Here is an 18,224-nt window from a genome sequence, read left to right on the forward strand (position 1 = left end):
GAGCTCAATGTGAAAAATAAATAAGAAAAAAGGGCCAGTGATTCAGACTTAAACTTTATTTATCAAACTGAACATAATTAAACAACCGTAAGAATGTTTTTTTTTAACAACTAATATAAATTCCAAGCCAAGGAACCCAAAGTTATGAGCTGATTTTCTTGTTTCAAAATGCACAATGCCCACTTGGTTTTGTTTTGTTTGGACAGCAAACATTTGGTCACATTTAAAAAACTGTCAGAATTATGATCATACTGTATATGGGAACTACGCAGGTCTGCTTCACTACAACACAAAGTCAAGATAGAATTTAAATATGCACAAGTAGGACAAACTAGCCTAGCCTAAGCCTTAACAATTCATATGTTTCACCAACTAATTGGTAACCAATGCCACCTTTACACATTGTATTCTCTTTAATAGCATCATTTATATGGCATTTAAGGAAACGCTTGACATCTTGGAAAATACGCTTATTCGTTTTCTGGCAAAATATTATATAAAATTATTGATATGACTCTCATACTTGTACGGCAAGTGGCCACAGACTGAAAACAGCTAGTCTGGCTCTGTCCAGAGTCGTGGTGCAAAGCTACATCTATCTAGATCAATATATGGATTCAATGATCCAATATCATCAATGCAAAGTGAAAACGTCAATGTAATCATCTTTAAGATATGTCTTTATTTTGAAATTCATGTGGCACATTTGTGTCACCAATTACAGAGCCCAGCAATAAAATTGTCGAATTATATTTTAGATGCTTTTTGTGAGTTGATATAAATGTCACTGATTGTGTTAAATGGCCGTATGATATCGATCGCAGGACCCGAAATTCAATCAAATCAAAATTGGATCGTATCATTGTCAAAAGAAAGAATTTAATAACTTACTGAGTTGATTTACACCCCTAACTCAAAGATTACAAAATCTGCCTACAAGCACATCCAACATGCACTAATTCACATGTTAAAGCTTGCTTGTTTAGAACGGTTTAAAAACTCTCGAGGTTACTAGCTGTGAGCTTTAGAGGTGCTGGTTGGCAGATCTTTTTTTACTGTTGGATAGAATCTGGCTAGCTGTTTCCCAGTTTCCAGTCTTTAAATGAGCTGTATACAAGACTGGGAGATTTTTGATTGTCTCTCAACGTGACTGCTGAGCAGTCGGCTCGCAGCAAACGGTGCTTACAGCGCTAACGGTGCAACCAACAGCTAAAGTGCAGACTAACAGGGTTTACCTGAGGGGGAACGGGAGGGTGGGTGCTATGCTTCTGCGATGACATATCAGCTGTAACCGCCGTATGAGCGCACTGCAGAGCTAACCAGCTTTGTCTGCTGTTTGGTGCTGAGGGGGGCTGCAGATTCGGGTGACAATTGGCGACCCCTTACACATTATCACATTGTTTTCAGGTTGGCATTTGATACATTGTTATTGTAAAAATAATGATTGAACAATGAACAATTGTTTTTAAGTAAAAGTTGTAACCTACGCTAATACCGAAATGTCAAATGCACTTATGGTATCAAAAGTTAAAGTACTCCCATCAGAGTTATATTATTACATAGAATATTGCAATAATTCTTACTGGTTCAATTGTGTATAAGCAAAAAGTAAAAAATACAATATATCCCCTGTGTAAAGTAGCATAATTTGGAAATACTTACGCAAAGTACACATAATGTATTGAGTACAGTACTTGAGTATAAATACTCGGTAGTACGTTCCGTAGTACTGGAGCGAGGTATCAATATTCTCATCTAACTCTCCTAGAAAGTGAATAAGCGTCGATCCCCAAATGTCAAACTATTCCTTGAAGTTAAAATCAGCTCGACAGATCCACAGAGCATTTCAGATGAAGAAAGGTTTATAATCTTTAACTATGCAACAATAAAATAAACACTATTCGTACTTTTTGGAAACTATAGCCCTACGTATTAAACAAACTGTGATAATTCTTTATAGTAGTATTGACAAAATAAATAGAAATGATCATGTACAGTTAATATTACACTCATCTAGACTATTTTTCTATCAGAAATGTTTCACAAATATTTAATTTCTGTTAGGTCATATTTGGTCAGGAAGAAAAACAAAAAAAGTTAGAAATATAAAAGGCTGAGCATCTCAAGCACAGAAAATTCCAGTATTATGCAATGCAGTGACAGGGGGGGGGGACAAGGCAATATTCAAACATTTCATCTTTAGCAGTGAATGAATTCCCACACTGATATTGAGCACACTGAAATGTTTGTGTTTGTAGGTTGTGTGGCTAAACCTGCTCACACCAGAGACGTCACAACCATCTAAGAATGACTATAAGATAAATATGAACATCCTGGATTTCACAGCGAGGAGCCGAACAGACCAAAAGTGTGTTCAGACTTCTCTTCTTAAAGGCACACAAGAAAACTTAACCGTGACTCAAATATTGTACAACGTAACTGCTAATTTTCCACCACAGCGGCAAAATGGCAAGCTTCAATACCTTGAAAAACAAAAACAAATCAGCACTTACTAATTAACAAATTACTGAGTAATGTTTCAGCGAGGCCAAAATAACACCTGAAAATAGCTTGTATTTCTTAACAATTCAAAGAAGCACATAAAGCACGAGATTAGTCGAGGGAAAATGTCCTTGGAGTTTGCTTTTACAGATGAAGAGCAGCACTCAGAAACTGATATGCAAATGAATGTCTCGCAATGTCCCACAATAACACGCTACATCCCTGCCACTGACTGCACTCAAGTGATTTTTTTTTTTTCCACTTGAAGACACAGTACGCTGAAATACGTCACCACTGAAAGCAAATATTCATGTTTAATTTGTATGTACATATGAAAGAGAAGTGTGTAATCTGAAGCAAGCACAGCCATCTGTGACTTCTAGTGGGATTTCATGGGTTCCTTACAACGATGGAGAGGTTGAGTCGTCATCCCAATGTGCTCGTTCAGCATTTTAAAAATACTTCACTGCCCACCAATGTTTATTTTAATGACTTTTCTCCAATTGCAGCATCCAGCCGGCTCACTGAGGCCGCCAAGAAGCAGGATATTTAACTCATGCAAGTCCCACATTTCACATGGCTTTCATACAAACCTCTGATGTATGGGTTGTGCCTGAGTGAGCAAACACTTTCTCTGCACTGAAACGATGTGCAGACACACACCAAAAGGTACCCCTTCCTCCCCTGTCTTCGTCCCAAACATACAACATCCTCCCTCACCGTCTCTTCACTGATTTACATCCTCTTTCACCTCGAGCGTGACCTTCTATGGTGACAACACGCACACTTTTTTTACCCTTTGCACAAGGGTAAAAAAAATCTAACCTTGCCTGAATTTTCAGCAGGTAGTAAGACATCCAACAAAATAATGTATTTATTTATTCTTTACCTTTTTAGGTTTAGGCATTGCATTGTGGTTCGTTGCAGGAGGAGTATTTTTTTTAAATGGCTTATTTTAGACGTACTGCAAAGTATTCACCATACAAACTCACTGGCCTCTGGAAGCATTCATTAAATCTCCAATTTAACCTATCTCACAGAATTGATTCTAACCCTAAAATAACAGTTTTTGACCTAATGCACTCTGACAAGCTGTGGAGGAGCAGCTGGTGAGACCACATATTTATTCTCCTTATTTCTTGTGCAGTTCTGGACAATTTTACATCTTCTAAAACTAGCTAGCAGCGACACCATCACCAGCAGAATGAAGGGTTACTCTGCAGGAAGTAGGACAGATGCCTCTTCAGATTACTCTTTCTCTTCAACAGATGCACAAATCACTGAGTCACTAGACAACAGTAGGTCATGGTCCTCTCTGCAGTACCTGCACATATTTTGTTTCTGTTGATCGCACGTTGTGATGAACCCCATTGCTTGGTCCTTACTGTGAGATGCCATAGGCAGGAACTGTGAGATTCCCCAAGGATGTGCATTAGCCAGAACGCATCTCTAATGTTTTAATGATGGAGTTTTTTAAGTCCTGTTGATAGAGTACCTGAGCAAGATTGCACACACAAACAAGCGGGGATTTCACTTGTGCTGCATCCGACTTTACAAAGTCTTACATGGCTTTGAAAACCTTGAGCTGAACCTGACGATGCGACACATTGTCTTCGCACAAGCCTACGTGCTCCGGTAGGTCTTGATGATATCTTTGATTGTCCTCCTGCAGATGGGGCAGCACGCGTTGGCCATCTTCTTGAGCTTGAGGCCGCAGGTGTAGCAGAGACACATGTGTCCACAGGCGTAGAGGACTGTGTCCACCACATTCTCGTAGCAAATGGTGCATTCGTCGCTCCACGAGCCCGAGTACGATGGGAAGGTAGGGGACTCTGGGTGGCTGGAGAATGGAGAGCTTGGGGTTGTACCTTTAGAGGGAAGACATTAGAGATGTGTGAAAGGGAGAACTTTTACTAAGAAATGCCAAAAATTGGAGGAAGGCTCCCAAGCAGTTCAGGCAGACAACTGTAGTTGTATTGCTACGCTCACATGTGTGACACATATATCGAGTGTACCTTTTTTTTATTTAAGCTGTTCATACCATCCCTACTGTTTTTATCTGCTAATTAAGCTTTTTGTGCTGCCATTATCTGCCAGGTGTTTTCCTGTCGTGCTGTCTGGAGCTTTTAACAGGAGTGTGTCTGGGTTCACAGCTTTTTATTTTGTTATTGTCACGGCTGTTTTATTGTCCTCCTGCATGTCTGCATTTTAATCAATTTCATAAACGAAGAAAAAAAGAAAACACACATCTGGACAGAAATTCCCATGAGGGGGGGGGGGGGGGGGATAATGCTAGAGAGAAGATGGACAGATAGAGAGAGGAGTAAAGTGGAACACTTGGACAAACCTGTAGAGGAGGAAAAGACTGTGTAGTAGCTGGAGTTGAGGCTTGAATTGAGGTTGATGTTCAAGGGAGTGTTGAGATTGGGTTCGGAGTTGCCGCTGCCAAGCATTGTGGGGGAGTTGGGTGTACAAGATGGGGAGCTGGGGACCGAAACGCCTCGTGGGTCCGGGTGTGGAGATGAGCCTGAAGGTAAAGAGGAGACATCTGGGTCACAACAAAGATTTAGCAACATACAGATAATCTATGAAAGTACGTGTTAAAAAGAGCCAAATGCAATGCTTTCGGAACTGGGAATCAAATATTTCATCTTTCACACTCTGAGGAGTTATTCAGAGCTGATAATTAGCAAATGGAGGTGAGTGAATATCTTGTTGCATCTCTGATAATGTCTGTCTCTTTCTCTCTCTCTCTCACACACTCACACATGCATTAAATCTCTTCAATTACCAAACAGAGGACTTGTGAGGTCTGCGTGTGGGTGTGTGTGTGAGTGAGTCAAGAGCCCATGAGTTGGTGTAGTCTCGTCAGAGACGCCAAGCACCTCCACCCCCCTCTTTTCTTCATGAGCCCATGATCCCTCTGGGTAGGGTACAAAATGCTTTCACAGACGATCTGTTGTCTGTCCCGTGTGATCCGCACCCCCCATACCCACCGGCTCTGGCATCAGTTCTCATATTGGCAGACAAATTCTGATCCAGGCTGTCTGGCAGGAACACGCCATTGTTGTTTATACATTGTCCTTCAACTGACCATGGCAGAAATATTGTCACCCTGTCGGGCTGGCCGCTCACTTGGCACCACCGTCCTTCCATGTGTCAAATGATCTAATATTGGTCGTTTACATCCTTACACACACCACAATGTGCTTGTCCAAACTTTCCTACAATGACAGTGTTGAGTGGAGAAACGACTAAAAAAAGGACCACAGATGGTGAGAAATTGCTGAAATTGCTGAAATACTGTTGGTTTAAAATAAGAGACACATTTCTGTGGTCTGTTGTTAGCAAAACAAAATGCATACAGTTTGTTGCATAACTCTAGCTACGTGCTCCGATCCACTGCTCTGAAGTCGTGCATTTTCTTTGGACCACTCCAACCACTGCAGTCTCAGTTTCAGCCTACGTAAACAAACCATAGTAGCTTTTTAGTCACGCAACAAACGACTTGCTGCTTAAAAAATCAACAGACGTGGCAAAATATGCATGAATACAGGACCTCTGGTAATCTATACAAAAACCTTTCCATAATTAGCGTGCTTTTTTTTTAGTGCTGAGATCAATGTGTTTGTACCACTGTGCTGAGACCGGCTTTTGTGAGAGTCCTCTATTTATTTATATTATTATATTTTAAAGTGGATACGGAGACGTGTATGCATAGTGTAGCATTTACACACCATTACATTACCTACTTATCGTGATCCATGTGGCAGCCCGGCTGTTAGCAAATGTCTTGGTCAACTCTAATAAGGCAGACTGGAAAACCTGCATGTCTATTCATGTACCCTTTCATCAAGCATACCTTTCATCTTCTCTTGTATTATGAATTTACTGCTGGCTGTTTGACCAGAATGAGTATGTGAATGTCTTTAGTTATGCAGGCAGTACAGGAGACTTATTTGTGTTTGAGCATGTGGTGGCTTTCAACACTTGCTTATCAAATAAGCAATCTGTTATTCAGGTTTTAAACCTGCAATAAATCATTTTTTGGCCACTTGGGAGCAGCAGAAACAAGCTTGTAAACACAACACGAACATAACTTTTTGAGCCGACGTGGCAAACTTGTTGGCAAACAGTTGCTCATTTACACATTCAGCAATTGCGGACAGTGTTGCCAGATTGGGCTGGTTTCCGGCCAAATTAGCTATTTTTGAGTAAGTTGGGTGGTGAAAAATGACATTGGGCTAGTAGATGAAATTTAGGCTGCAACATCAGGCATAAGACTCGTATTATCTACTCATTTAATTCTAGAATGACATGAGTTGTATTAAATCTTCATTGGGGACAACGGAGGACCTACTTACCATGATGTCGCCATCATTTACTTTGACGGGAGCATTTGGGTTTCTGACTGCACTCTTTTTGGGTAGCAATAGCCTAATTATCTAACATTTTATAATTGGTTACTAGATGCAGATATATGAAGCTTGGTATGATTGTGATGTGTTTTCAGTTGCGCATGTCATGGTTTTTTACGGTTTGAAGTTGTGATTGGGCTGGGATCTGATCAGGCAACACTGGTTATGGAGCAACACTAGTATTCATGGAGTTGAGTTTGTGTCCACCTAGTAAATGTAAATCCAGAATGTTTGCTCTGGGAAATATGTCTTTTAAACAGCTAGCTTAAAGGCTTCCCTCTGGGCACCAGCTAGTCGCTAACTGTGTCTTTGTGTCGTACAGTTTTGGGGCTTTACCACTGAAATCAGCTTTCTGATGGAGCCGAAAAACGATAAGAGCGATGCAAGTGAATGAATTTGAGGACTGGAGCTCCGCAGAGCTGAAGGGCGCTTCAGAGTCGGGTGATAATTCCCTGTAGGTTTGTCACTCAGCGTGACCCCTTTCAAATTTGATCAATTGTTCATCTAAAAAATATTGATTATAGCAGCTTTAAGATTACACAACTACCAAAGGTCATTATTGATTCCAAATATCTCACATGAAATTATAAAGATAACGCGGACAAAATGATTATGTGAGAGCAACAGACTCCCATCTGTTCCACTTCACAGGCTCGACAACACCCAGCCATGACAAACTGTCACTTGCCTCACCGGCTAGCTGTTTCCATGGCAACTCGTGGCATGGGGCTCCAGCGAGTGGGTGAGCAGAGACGTCACAAATGCACTCCCCACAGCTGGAGTGGTTAATGACTCGAAGAACGGGCGGCGTGTGCCACCGGGGGGTCGGGGGGGGGGGGGATGTGTAAGAAAATGCACAGGGAAGAAAAAGGAGATGATTGGCAGACGAGTGTTAAGGGAACGAACTGTGGGTGGAAAACCCAGCATCTCAAACCTCTTTGCAATTACATTTTAATAATGCATATGGAGGGCATCATAAGGAGCTATCAACGACCCCATCCTGAGGCATAATGCTGGCTGCTGGGAGCCCACGCAAGACAGAAATAACCTCCTCAGCCCTGGTCTGACTGACTACATGAAAGAGAGGAAAAACTGAAATCCACAAATGAATCACGAGACAGAATTTAAACTAATTCTAACTAATTCTTTGCCTGTAGTAATACATTAACTGTAAAAAAAAAAGAAAAGAAAAGTAAGAGGGCTAACTTAGCTACACGACAACACTGGGTGGAGGAATCTTGTTTTCAAAGAATTAAGATGAATTGTCTTCATCTGTGACGACTGCACACAAATCAAAAGCACTCTGCAGTATTTCAGTCATTATACTAAGTCGAAGAAATGCTGGAGCTCCATCTTATGAAAAATGGAGAATTTAAAATCCTTTTAAGTGCAGAACTCTATAAAACGGGGTGAGACGTACTGAATATTTCAAACTTACATTGGATTTGCACAAAATGTGGTGAAGCTTCTTTAAGTTTTTGCTGAAGACGTGTTAAATGTTCTAGAAAATAAACTTGCGATATCGGAGACTTTTAAAATTCTCAAAACTAGGGGAACATTGCTACAACATACAAAGAATGTGTTGAGCAGAAAGAGACAATAAACTCATCTGAAGATCTTCACATGGAGGCAAACAAACAACGAAACTGTTTCTCACATCAACAGCATACCTGTAGCCTGTGTGGTTCATAACATGTATGGTTTCACTTTCAAAATCAAAAGAACCCAGAAATTCTTTTGGAGAGGAAAATAATACCAAAACGTACAACCACTGCTTGACATTAAACCACTATTTTCAACAGCTCCTGAACCCGTTAGACATTACATGTTCTCATCCTGGCTCATTTTGAGTCAAACTGTGAAAGCAGTCCCACATCCAGGGAACTTCAGGTATATCATTGTGTGAAAACTGCTGGAATCAAACGGCGCTGACAGAAACTCAACTTCAACAAAGGATACAAAGTTAACATTCATATGCAAACTGTGAGGGCGTAGAATGTAAATTCCCAAGCGATATGAGTTGATAAAAACCCAAGGGAGCAGACAACACGGCTAAGGAGGGGGAAACTATTTCATGACTAGGCCGAGTGGGAATTCAGCCTCCAAAGGTCATTGAAGGATCTCAGACTGCAATAACGTCTAAATGGAAATTGTGTTAACATCTATGGAACATGTTGAAATTCCTTGAACCGTGATTTGATTTAAAAGTCAAACTATTGCTAAAACTAATGCAAATATGAAATATTGATCTGTGTAGGTGCTTTTTCTTGTACCAATAAAGTCTCTTTCCTTTTGAGTTGTGGGTTTTCTTCCACAGTCCAAGAACTTCACACATGACTCTAAATAGTAATAAGAAGGCACTGAAATGAAAGAAAACATACTTACTAATGTTTGAGGACTAGTTGGGAATAATAACCGTATTTTGACATTTAAATATACGGTTTGCGTTGCACTCCCAAACAGATTTAAGATCATAAAGCTGTTTCTATGCAGTTAAAACGCAACCTAAGTGTAGTGAGCTCGTACCTAAAATCCTGAGTTGTGTGAAGCTTCCGTGCAGACCGTAGAACATCCAGAGGGGTCTGGAGTTATCGACACACAGCTGCATCCCTGCACTGATGCCGTTATGGCTCATCATGACCTCCCCTTCTGCGTTCACCACAAAGCCCAAGATATCTCCGCTGTGGAGCGGCACCGCCACCCGACACACGGCCCAGAATTCCTTGCGGTCGACCAGGGACTCTGGGTTGGACGGGAGGTCACTGGGCCTCAGGGTGGCCGGGTCACACGATGTCACACCGTAAGAGAGAGACCCGGGCCGCGTGACACCTGCCTTCACCTTCACAAACACGGTCTCTGAGCAGCGCATCGGCCGACTGGTGAACGCCAGGGTCCTCTCGTCACCGCGGTGATCCAGCCGCGCCACCGTGTGCTTATCCAGCACGGTGACGTGGACGCCGTGCACCGAGTGGAAGTGCAGATCAGTGTCCAAATGGCTGGGCAGCAGCGAGCACTGCTGCGAGTTTTGAGAGTTTTGGGGCACATGGCAGGAGGCGGAGCTCAAGCGCTGTAGCCGTTCCTCTTCCTCATCCTCTTCCTCCAGATGCGTCTCCTGTTGCTGCAGGCTCAGGTCACACAGGCTAATGGAAAGGCGAGGGTCATCCCCGTTTCGCTGAATGGAGGCCCGGTGGGCCGCAGCAAAAGAACGAGGACGCAGGCAGTCCAGGGTCACCATCTCGCTGTCTGGAGGGGGAAAATAAAAACACACACAAGAATGTTTTATACTTGTTTGTTTGTAGTGGTTTGAAAAGAAAGATTCAATCTGAAACAATGTCTGTGGCTAATACAGTCACACAAATCTCCATTTACTGTCTTTCCAAGTGTCCAGAGAACCACATTTAATCTAAGTACCCACTAAGTATTTAGCATATTCCCATGTACAACTTGCTATATTCACTGTCTGTTTGCGGTTCGTTCATCGTACCTGTCTTTGTACAATAAATGGTGCCTTCCAGCTCCTCTGCTTTATAATGTACTCATGCTAATGCTCTCTCCGTACTAAGGCTCAACAAATATGTCAACGTTTCCATACTTAGAAATATATCGTGACTTTAAGTGGGGGCATGATGTAGCTGCCGGCCAGTGGCTGGATCCCAGTAAAAGAGACATAACAGCTTTATGTAACATTGCAGGATAAGAGATGCACATGAAGCCACTGAAAGACAAAAAAAGCGTAGCTGTGTTTGAGCCGCCCACTCTGTCTTTAGCTCGGAGTCCTGTAATAATAAACCACATTTTCTTACTTATCTTATTTCTTATTCCTATTTTTACCACAATTGAAAGATGAAAGGTTGTGAAAATGCAGACAGTATTATTAGCAATTTAATCCACATGCAGGATTTTAAAAACTCTTTAATGAAGGCAGTTCACCTTCAGCCTTTGTCAAGGATTAAAAGTGTCTGAATAGTATTCTGTGGGTGTCAAATAGCTGAAATGAACTGCCACGAGTCCTAGCTGTTTACATAACAAACTGTCTCGGCAGCAGCGACTGTATTCTACCTCCATACACAGTTAACATTTTAAGTTATGTGTCTGAAGGCTAAAAGCAGCTTCTTATTTTTTTTTCTCAAATCGGCAAAAGAGAAAGGCATTCTAATCATGTCTCCCTCACAAATAGCCCTTCCTATGCTAATTCTGCTTACTGTAAAATAGAAGCCACATGGGAACATCGTTGCAAAACAGAACAGTCTCTTTCCGTGCACACAGTCGGTACAAAAGGATCTGCATGGCGGCACGCCGAAGGACATGCTGCCATATTTAACACGGCCCTCCAACACGGGTTAAAATTAGCCTGATTGGACATTTGAGGCGAGTGGGGAGGGACAGGCCGAGGGATGAGTGACACGATTGCTGAGATGTGTGGCTCTAAGCCTCGATCTGCTTTGGGCTTCCCCTTTGGTAAGTGGATGCAGTGGGAGAGTGCGACAGAGGAGGAGAGGATGAGAAATAGGGTGGACACTTGAGAGAAGGGGGCATACCTCACCAGCTCCTCTTTATCACACAAAGACAGCACATCTCCGGCCAGCCACTGATAAACTGCTTGAACTTAATTACTTCCTCAGTCAAGAGTGTCCACAACCAAGCCCGAGGCTCTTATTATTAGCAGCCTTATCGTCTTCAAGGCAAAGTTAGCCGACTTTGGGCTTACAAGAGATAATTTCTATTCTTGCTATTGCGGCTTCCTGCGGTTCACAGTTTGAGTGGCGCAGCAGTCAAAACAAACCGTGAGGAGAATAGCAACATTACTGTACAAGGCGGTTTCAACCTATTGTGGAAAAACAAGATTTACAAAAGATAAAAGAAGACAAAACGATGAAAGATAAAGACGTGAGAGCCACATAAATATGTATGATCTCTTCCTTGGTTTAGTCTAAAAGGAGTCTGGGAAAGAATTTAACACATAAAACAGCTTGACAAATGTGAAAAAGCTTCGAGTCACACAGTGAGATTACACAGATGAAACGCACGATGCGCTGTGTTTATCTTCTGTGTCATATCATGACATGAGTAAACTAACATTCATGTTTGCATGACAAGAGGTGAAGAACTGCTCTCAACACAAACACACAGAGCAGAGATACACAGCCCTGTTCAAACCTTTCTGTATCATTCAGTGATACACAACCAGGGTACCTGCAATCTATAAACAGATTCTGCATTCATTTTATTTTACCAGGAAGCCAACACAATAAAATACAATACCTACATACATATACACATAAATGCAGAATCTGTAGGCAACGCGACATGATTTTGGCATCGGAAGCGCTCTGGTTTCCGTTTGTAGTATTTACTAGTTACGTTCCAGCAGGCTTTGAAGGCAGGTAAAAAGCAAATGCATTCTGGGAACCTGTACGCCCAGGGGTATGTGGAAATATTGTGAGCCCAACTAATTAGAGAAAATGACGATATGATTCAAATATATAAATACTCACATACAGAGTCAGCTATAAAAGTTATTAAACTATTAGCATGTGAGCACAGAAGATGAAACAGTTATCTGAATATGGCTAAGATAGCTAGAGGCAATGGCTAATTGTTAAAGCCTTAACTTTCCTAATGTGCGGTAAAATTGTATGAAAAAAAAAAAGTCACAGTATCTACTTTTATCATCATCAGTTATTAAATCATATCAGAACTGCTTATTTACATTAAAAAAACGAGGGATTCCCTGATTGCAATTTTCTTTCCTTACTAAGAATTATAGTTGACAGCATACACAAACATTTTGTAACTTTTCTTTAATGGAAGATTTATTTTAATAAATTATAAACATGATATTTTAATAGTATTTACACATCAAAGAATAATTAGTTATTCTACACTGTGAATTTAGGCCTAATATACATACAGTACATATACATTCTACATGTGTCTAAAACTATGTATCTATTGGAGAGGCGTGCATGTGTGCCGAACAGAAGCTGCTATATTTGAGACTGGTGACTGATGCTATTTTGATATATATATATATATATATATATATATATATATATATATATATATATATATATATATATATATATATATATATATATATATATACACATCCCGCCCTCTCCTGTTGACTTCATTTTCCTGTTCCATCCCAGTCACGTGATGAATACCTCCTATTTTGTCTTACTTTGTCTTTATTTCTCATGGAGATTATCATCAAATTGACATTTGTATATTTATTGCAGAAATATAAAGTAATTTTTAATTTACTTAATTCTACTAACTGTTTCAAAATAAAGTCCAGCGGTTTCAAACGTGGATTCAAGCACACGCGCATTCGTTTTGACTGTTGATCTGTGTTTGAGTAGACGACACAATGTTGCCTGAGGAACACTACATTTTGCTGCTGCAGCTCATTGGCTCGTTTTAGGCAGAAGGAGACTACTTTTTCATTAAGCGAAAATGACTTTGTTTTTCCTGTCATGATTTCAATGTGCACGCAGCACATAGCCTCAGGTAGCCAGCTGGAAAGCAGATGGGTTACCGCAAGGTATCGTAGAAGTAAAAAAGAAATAAAAAATGTGATCACCGTAGTTAGGAGCCAAAATGGCAAACAGCATTTGTATAGGAATGATTCTGTCCCAAGCTTTTTGATCCATATAAGCGGTTTCCACTGGAGTGAAATTGACTGCCACACGTGTGAATCCCACAGGAATCCAGTGACCCGTGGGAAAAAAAGGTTAGCCTCTAATTTGGACCATGACTGGTGAAGGGGAACTTGGGTTCATCTGGTGCTTGGGCAATACGTCTGACAAAAAAACAGGTTGGAAACCACAGACTTTGAGATATTCAAACGGCAATCTTTTCATCCCTTTGTAGCTGGGGTGTAAACAGTTTAGTTTTCACTCTTGAGCCAAGTTTTACTGTCAAACTGCTCACTCATTAAAATGTCGCCCACACACCGACAGGTGCAGTCTTGTCTTTTGTCCTCTGAGTTATGCTCGAAGATTAGGCACGGGCACTCACAGAAAAATAACTGCAGTTTAGCTCAACTTTTAAGATTTGGCGATGCTTCAATGGTTTTACAATAGCATGCAATGAACATAATGGTGATTGTATTAAACTTTGGCATTTTAAAGTTTAAGTCCTTGAAACTTTTGAATAGCAAGGCAACGTCTCAATCACTTTTTTCAGGCACAAAAACTATACAGCCGTGATTAAGTGCATGTCTGAAATTGTAAAATGAAGTGGTCTTTGAACAGCTCCAGCTACTCAATCTCAGGAGGAAAGCTCTGATTAAATAGAGGAACACATACCAGACTGACACTGTTCTGCAGGGTCAATGGTTGACCTCTTGTTTTTGGCTTTTTATTGGGCATTGCAGCTGTGAGAAAAAAAGAATCAGAAACTTGCCAGAACATAATGGGAGGAATTTCTTGGCTCTGTGGAAGTTAAGTGCACGCCCTCACCAAAACATACACCTGCAGCAAATCCCTCTACCTGTTTCAGGTTTACCTATTCAAGCAAGTTGCAACTGTCAGAACCGATCCGGAAAAACCAGTTACTGGAAAGTGAATATGTTGTTGACAAAGGAGGACGTCCTGGATATAACTGAAAAAACGGCAACCTGTTGTCACGGGGAAAACATGCCTAACTTAATGCAGTTAAAAAGATGCTACGTTGCTAACACAAATTGCCTCGCTCCACCTCATCTGGAAATGCATTGAAGAGAGAGGCCTGCATGTATTACAGTAAAGTGGTTTTTGATCAGTATAATTCAATTACATTTTTATGTTACCCTCGTTTTAGTCTTGAACGGCTCCCAGTTAGACAATGGCATGGTACTGAATAGATGAGGGAGGGCTCAGTTGATTCCTTGGCCCCGGTGGAACAGGATTAGGAAGCTTTTGGGGGCTTTAGTGAAGTTCTAACCTCTATACAAGGTCAGCTGCACCAATTGTGTGCTTGTGTGCATTTGGGGATTTGCCCTAAGTATGCATGCCTAGGAGGCCTATCCAGGGCTCTGTCTAGAATGAGTGAAGTCATCTGTCATGAGAGAGGAGGCTGTGAGAAAAGGGGGGGGGGGGGGGTCTGTCCCAAAAAGGAGAGGGAAAGGCTTTCGCTTATCAGAGAAGAAAAAAAAAAAAGAACAGGCTCCAAGGGGAAATCTGCATTGATGAGCTTTTAAGGAGTGGTATCCCACTCAAGATAATGGCACAAGTATATGAGTGTGAAGCAGGAGGGGAGAGCGCTACGATATCGATACACGGGGCGAAGCACAACAGTTTGAGTAGCTCAGATGCCATGTGCAATAGGAGCCACATACGTGGCGTTTTTGAGAGATCAAGTCGAGTCTTTGGCTTAGTGCCAGATGGTTCTGAGATTTCACGTGATCGTGGAAAGAAAGGTGACAAATGGCTGCAGTGAAAACGACGCTCAGCCCTTCAAGGATGTCACAAGAGAACAGTGTTTCCAGCTAAGCTTAGCAAAAGTGTCTCTGCAGTGCACTTTCACACGGCCCTGCTTTGAATCTCTTTTAAAACCTTTGAGTGTTGATGAGGTGTTTTTGGTGTTTCAATCAGATCTCAGACACATTTCTCCAATCATAGATTCATCTCATTGTTTTGGTTGAAACACCCTCTATGAAAACTGCACAGACATACATATTTGCACAAAAAATACACACAGAATACAAAGTACACATTAACGTCTTCACTGGCCAAACTCTGTTCAGCTGAAAGTGATTAGTTTCCTCTCAGAAGGCTTCCCTCTGTACAACTCGGCTCCCAGGATCTAAACCTGACAGGCTCCATTACGATTTCTATTTTGATTTCTCCGCAAATCTGTTCGATTCCATCTGGGTTGATTAAATCCCAGCTGAGGCACAATGGCCTGTCCAGCAGCATTTATTTTGGTTCAACAAATCAAATATATTCCCAGCACTGAGATCACTTGAAACAGAGTTCACATAAATACACAGACCCAAATCCCGCATGTGTACATGCTGGCAGATGTTAGGACAAAGAACATTTTCGTTCATACCGGGGCCTCTGATTTCATTGTAACCAACTGTCTGACAGAATGACTTCACTTCTAGAAGGAAAATCCAAAAAAATCTATTATAAAATGTGTAAGGAGGTTAAGGAGCCTGGTTAGTTTTTGATTGAGCAATAACATTAAAACCAGAAGGAAAGTGCGTTATACTTTTATAACTATCATTTTTTTAATATGAGCAATGGACAAATCACTGTGTAAAGGGAAAGATTTCGCTCGTGTCGTACACAGATCATTATCTGTAGAATCTGCAGTTCCTCTCAGCTCTACGGATGTTTTTAAGCATTGTAAGCTGGCTTTAGTATTTGTTTTAGCCCACATGCTGAACTAAATGCAATGGCAAAGACAATTCCCCCCTTCAATGTTTCACTGAGTCTGTGAATATCTTATTTATTATTTATTTTTTTCAAGTGATTTCTTGGCACTTTCTTTTCTTTGCTCTCAACTCACACCAGCCTCGGAGGCACCGTTACCATGGTTGCCTTCATCCAACGTTTTTTCTCTTGCTGGCTTATTATCTTGGGAAAGGTGAACCGCTATCATGAGTTTCAACTTTTGTATTTAAGATGTTCTTCTCTTCAATGTTCTTGGCCGTACTGCACAAGCCTTGTTCAAGTCCCAACATGAAGTCCTGCCTCCACAATGTGTTTATCTTTACATCTTTAATATATTCAAACATGTCGCAGCTTAGTATTAAAGCATGCTGGTCTATAAATATATGTAATAAACAAGGGACTACGCTAAAGTGCCTTTGGCCTGGAATTTAGGTTATCTAGGTTATCTGCATCCAGATTCAACCCCATGTATAAATACTACACTCTAATCCTTGTTGTACATTGTTTTGGCAGTTAGTACACAAAAAAAGGTGACTCATGCACTATTATTATGTATCTCTATCATCAGGCTTTAGTGCCAAGTGCGCAGCTGCAGATGCCAATCAAGATGGAACGCCTGCAAGCAATTACAAATTAAAAAAACATCACATTTGGCAATTAAAATACTGCACTGTAGAAGAAGACACTTAAAAATGATGTGACTATAGCATGAATGTTGGTACACTTGTTTTTTTTCCAAAATGAATGAAAGTAATAAGTAGTCTGGATACAGAAATTGTTAGATTTAGCACGTAAAGCTATGTTATGCTGCCCCTGGGAAGGAACTGAGGACTTGGCCGAGGAGCAAAGTTACAGCTTCAGCATCAAACATGGTTGGAAAGCTAAGAGAGACGATGTACCTAATTAGAAATGGACAAGGTTACCACAGCTTTGCTCCGCAATTATTTCCGGCCTCACAATTTTTAACCAAAAAAGGTATCAACATGGGCCGAACTGGTTCTCTTGACCTGAAGATAAGTTGCAGGCTTCAGTAACTTCCAAAAGAGGAGAACTTGGGACAGCGTCCATAGTCTTGAAAAATCTTAATGCGACGATAATCAGGTTTAAATGTTCAGTCCCTTGAAAGAAGGATCAGGTTTCATATGATTTATTGGCGTGATCAGCACACAGAGAGAGCCAGAGAGAAAAAAAAGAGCGACAGGACTGGAGTGTGATTCATGATTTGAGTCTAATACTGCCAAAAGAATTCAGCTCAAGGAAATTACTAAATGTTTATAATATGGACATTTAGCATCTCTCTCTCTGCCTTTCTCCCTCAATGTCTGCTGTTTGCCTTTGGCAGGAAACTGATAATTGACAGATGACTTTGCATATTGTTATTACCATGCTGAGTTTCCAGTTTATTGTTTTTGGAGTATTTTGCAGTAAGAAACCGACCAGAAATTGAACATATTTTTACAACATCCATTTGCAGAACTTCAGGGTAATCAACCCCTTCAGGCTTATCGTGTGTCTTCATCAATCAAAATTAACAAACGAGTTGAGTTCTGCTCTCTTATGAAGGCCTGTGGAAACGGGCAGGGGCCTCACCTTCAAGTGTAATAAACGTGATTAAAGATACAGTTTAACACAGCATTTAAAGTTGTACTTATATTTGATGTTTTATAGCCCTCGTTTTGTTTTTCACCCAGTCATTGTATTTCTGGGCGCTTGCGTCAGGTTGCACCTATCTGACCCCACTATATTTAAAAGCATTTCATCCACAAATCAAAACCTGTGAAACTCCACATAATCTGCGTTGACAAGTGAAACAATAAGTGAGATCTGTGAGTGAGCGTTAGGCCCACAGAGAGAACACGGACAAAAATAGACACAAAGAAAGGAAAGTACGGCACAATCAGGTTCAGACAACCCAACA

At 40.9% G+C, this 18,224-nt stretch overlaps 1 protein-coding gene across 1 annotated transcript in view; it reads right to left on the reverse strand.

The window, feature by feature from the left end:
- Positions 1-37: 37 nt before the first annotated feature.
- The window catches only part of neurl1ab (neuralized E3 ubiquitin protein ligase 1Ab), a 30,745-nt gene continuing 12,558 nt past the window's right edge, over positions 38-18,224 (reverse strand). Inside the window, exons 4-6 of the mRNA XM_079168950.1 lie at positions 9,447-10,163; positions 4,850-5,029; positions 38-4,370 (exon numbers count right to left, since the gene is read on the reverse strand). Of these exons, the coding sequence (XP_079025076.1) occupies positions 4,126-4,370; positions 4,850-5,029; positions 9,447-10,163 (1,142 nt within the window). The 3' untranslated portion in view covers positions 38-4,125. The remainder of the gene's footprint in view (positions 4,371-4,849; positions 5,030-9,446; positions 10,164-18,224) is intronic.

The sequence above is a fragment of the Pholis gunnellus genome, assembly GCF_910591455.1.
Source record: "Pholis gunnellus genome assembly, chromosome: 11".
NCBI lineage: Eukaryota > Metazoa > Chordata > Actinopteri > Perciformes > Pholidae > Pholis > Pholis gunnellus.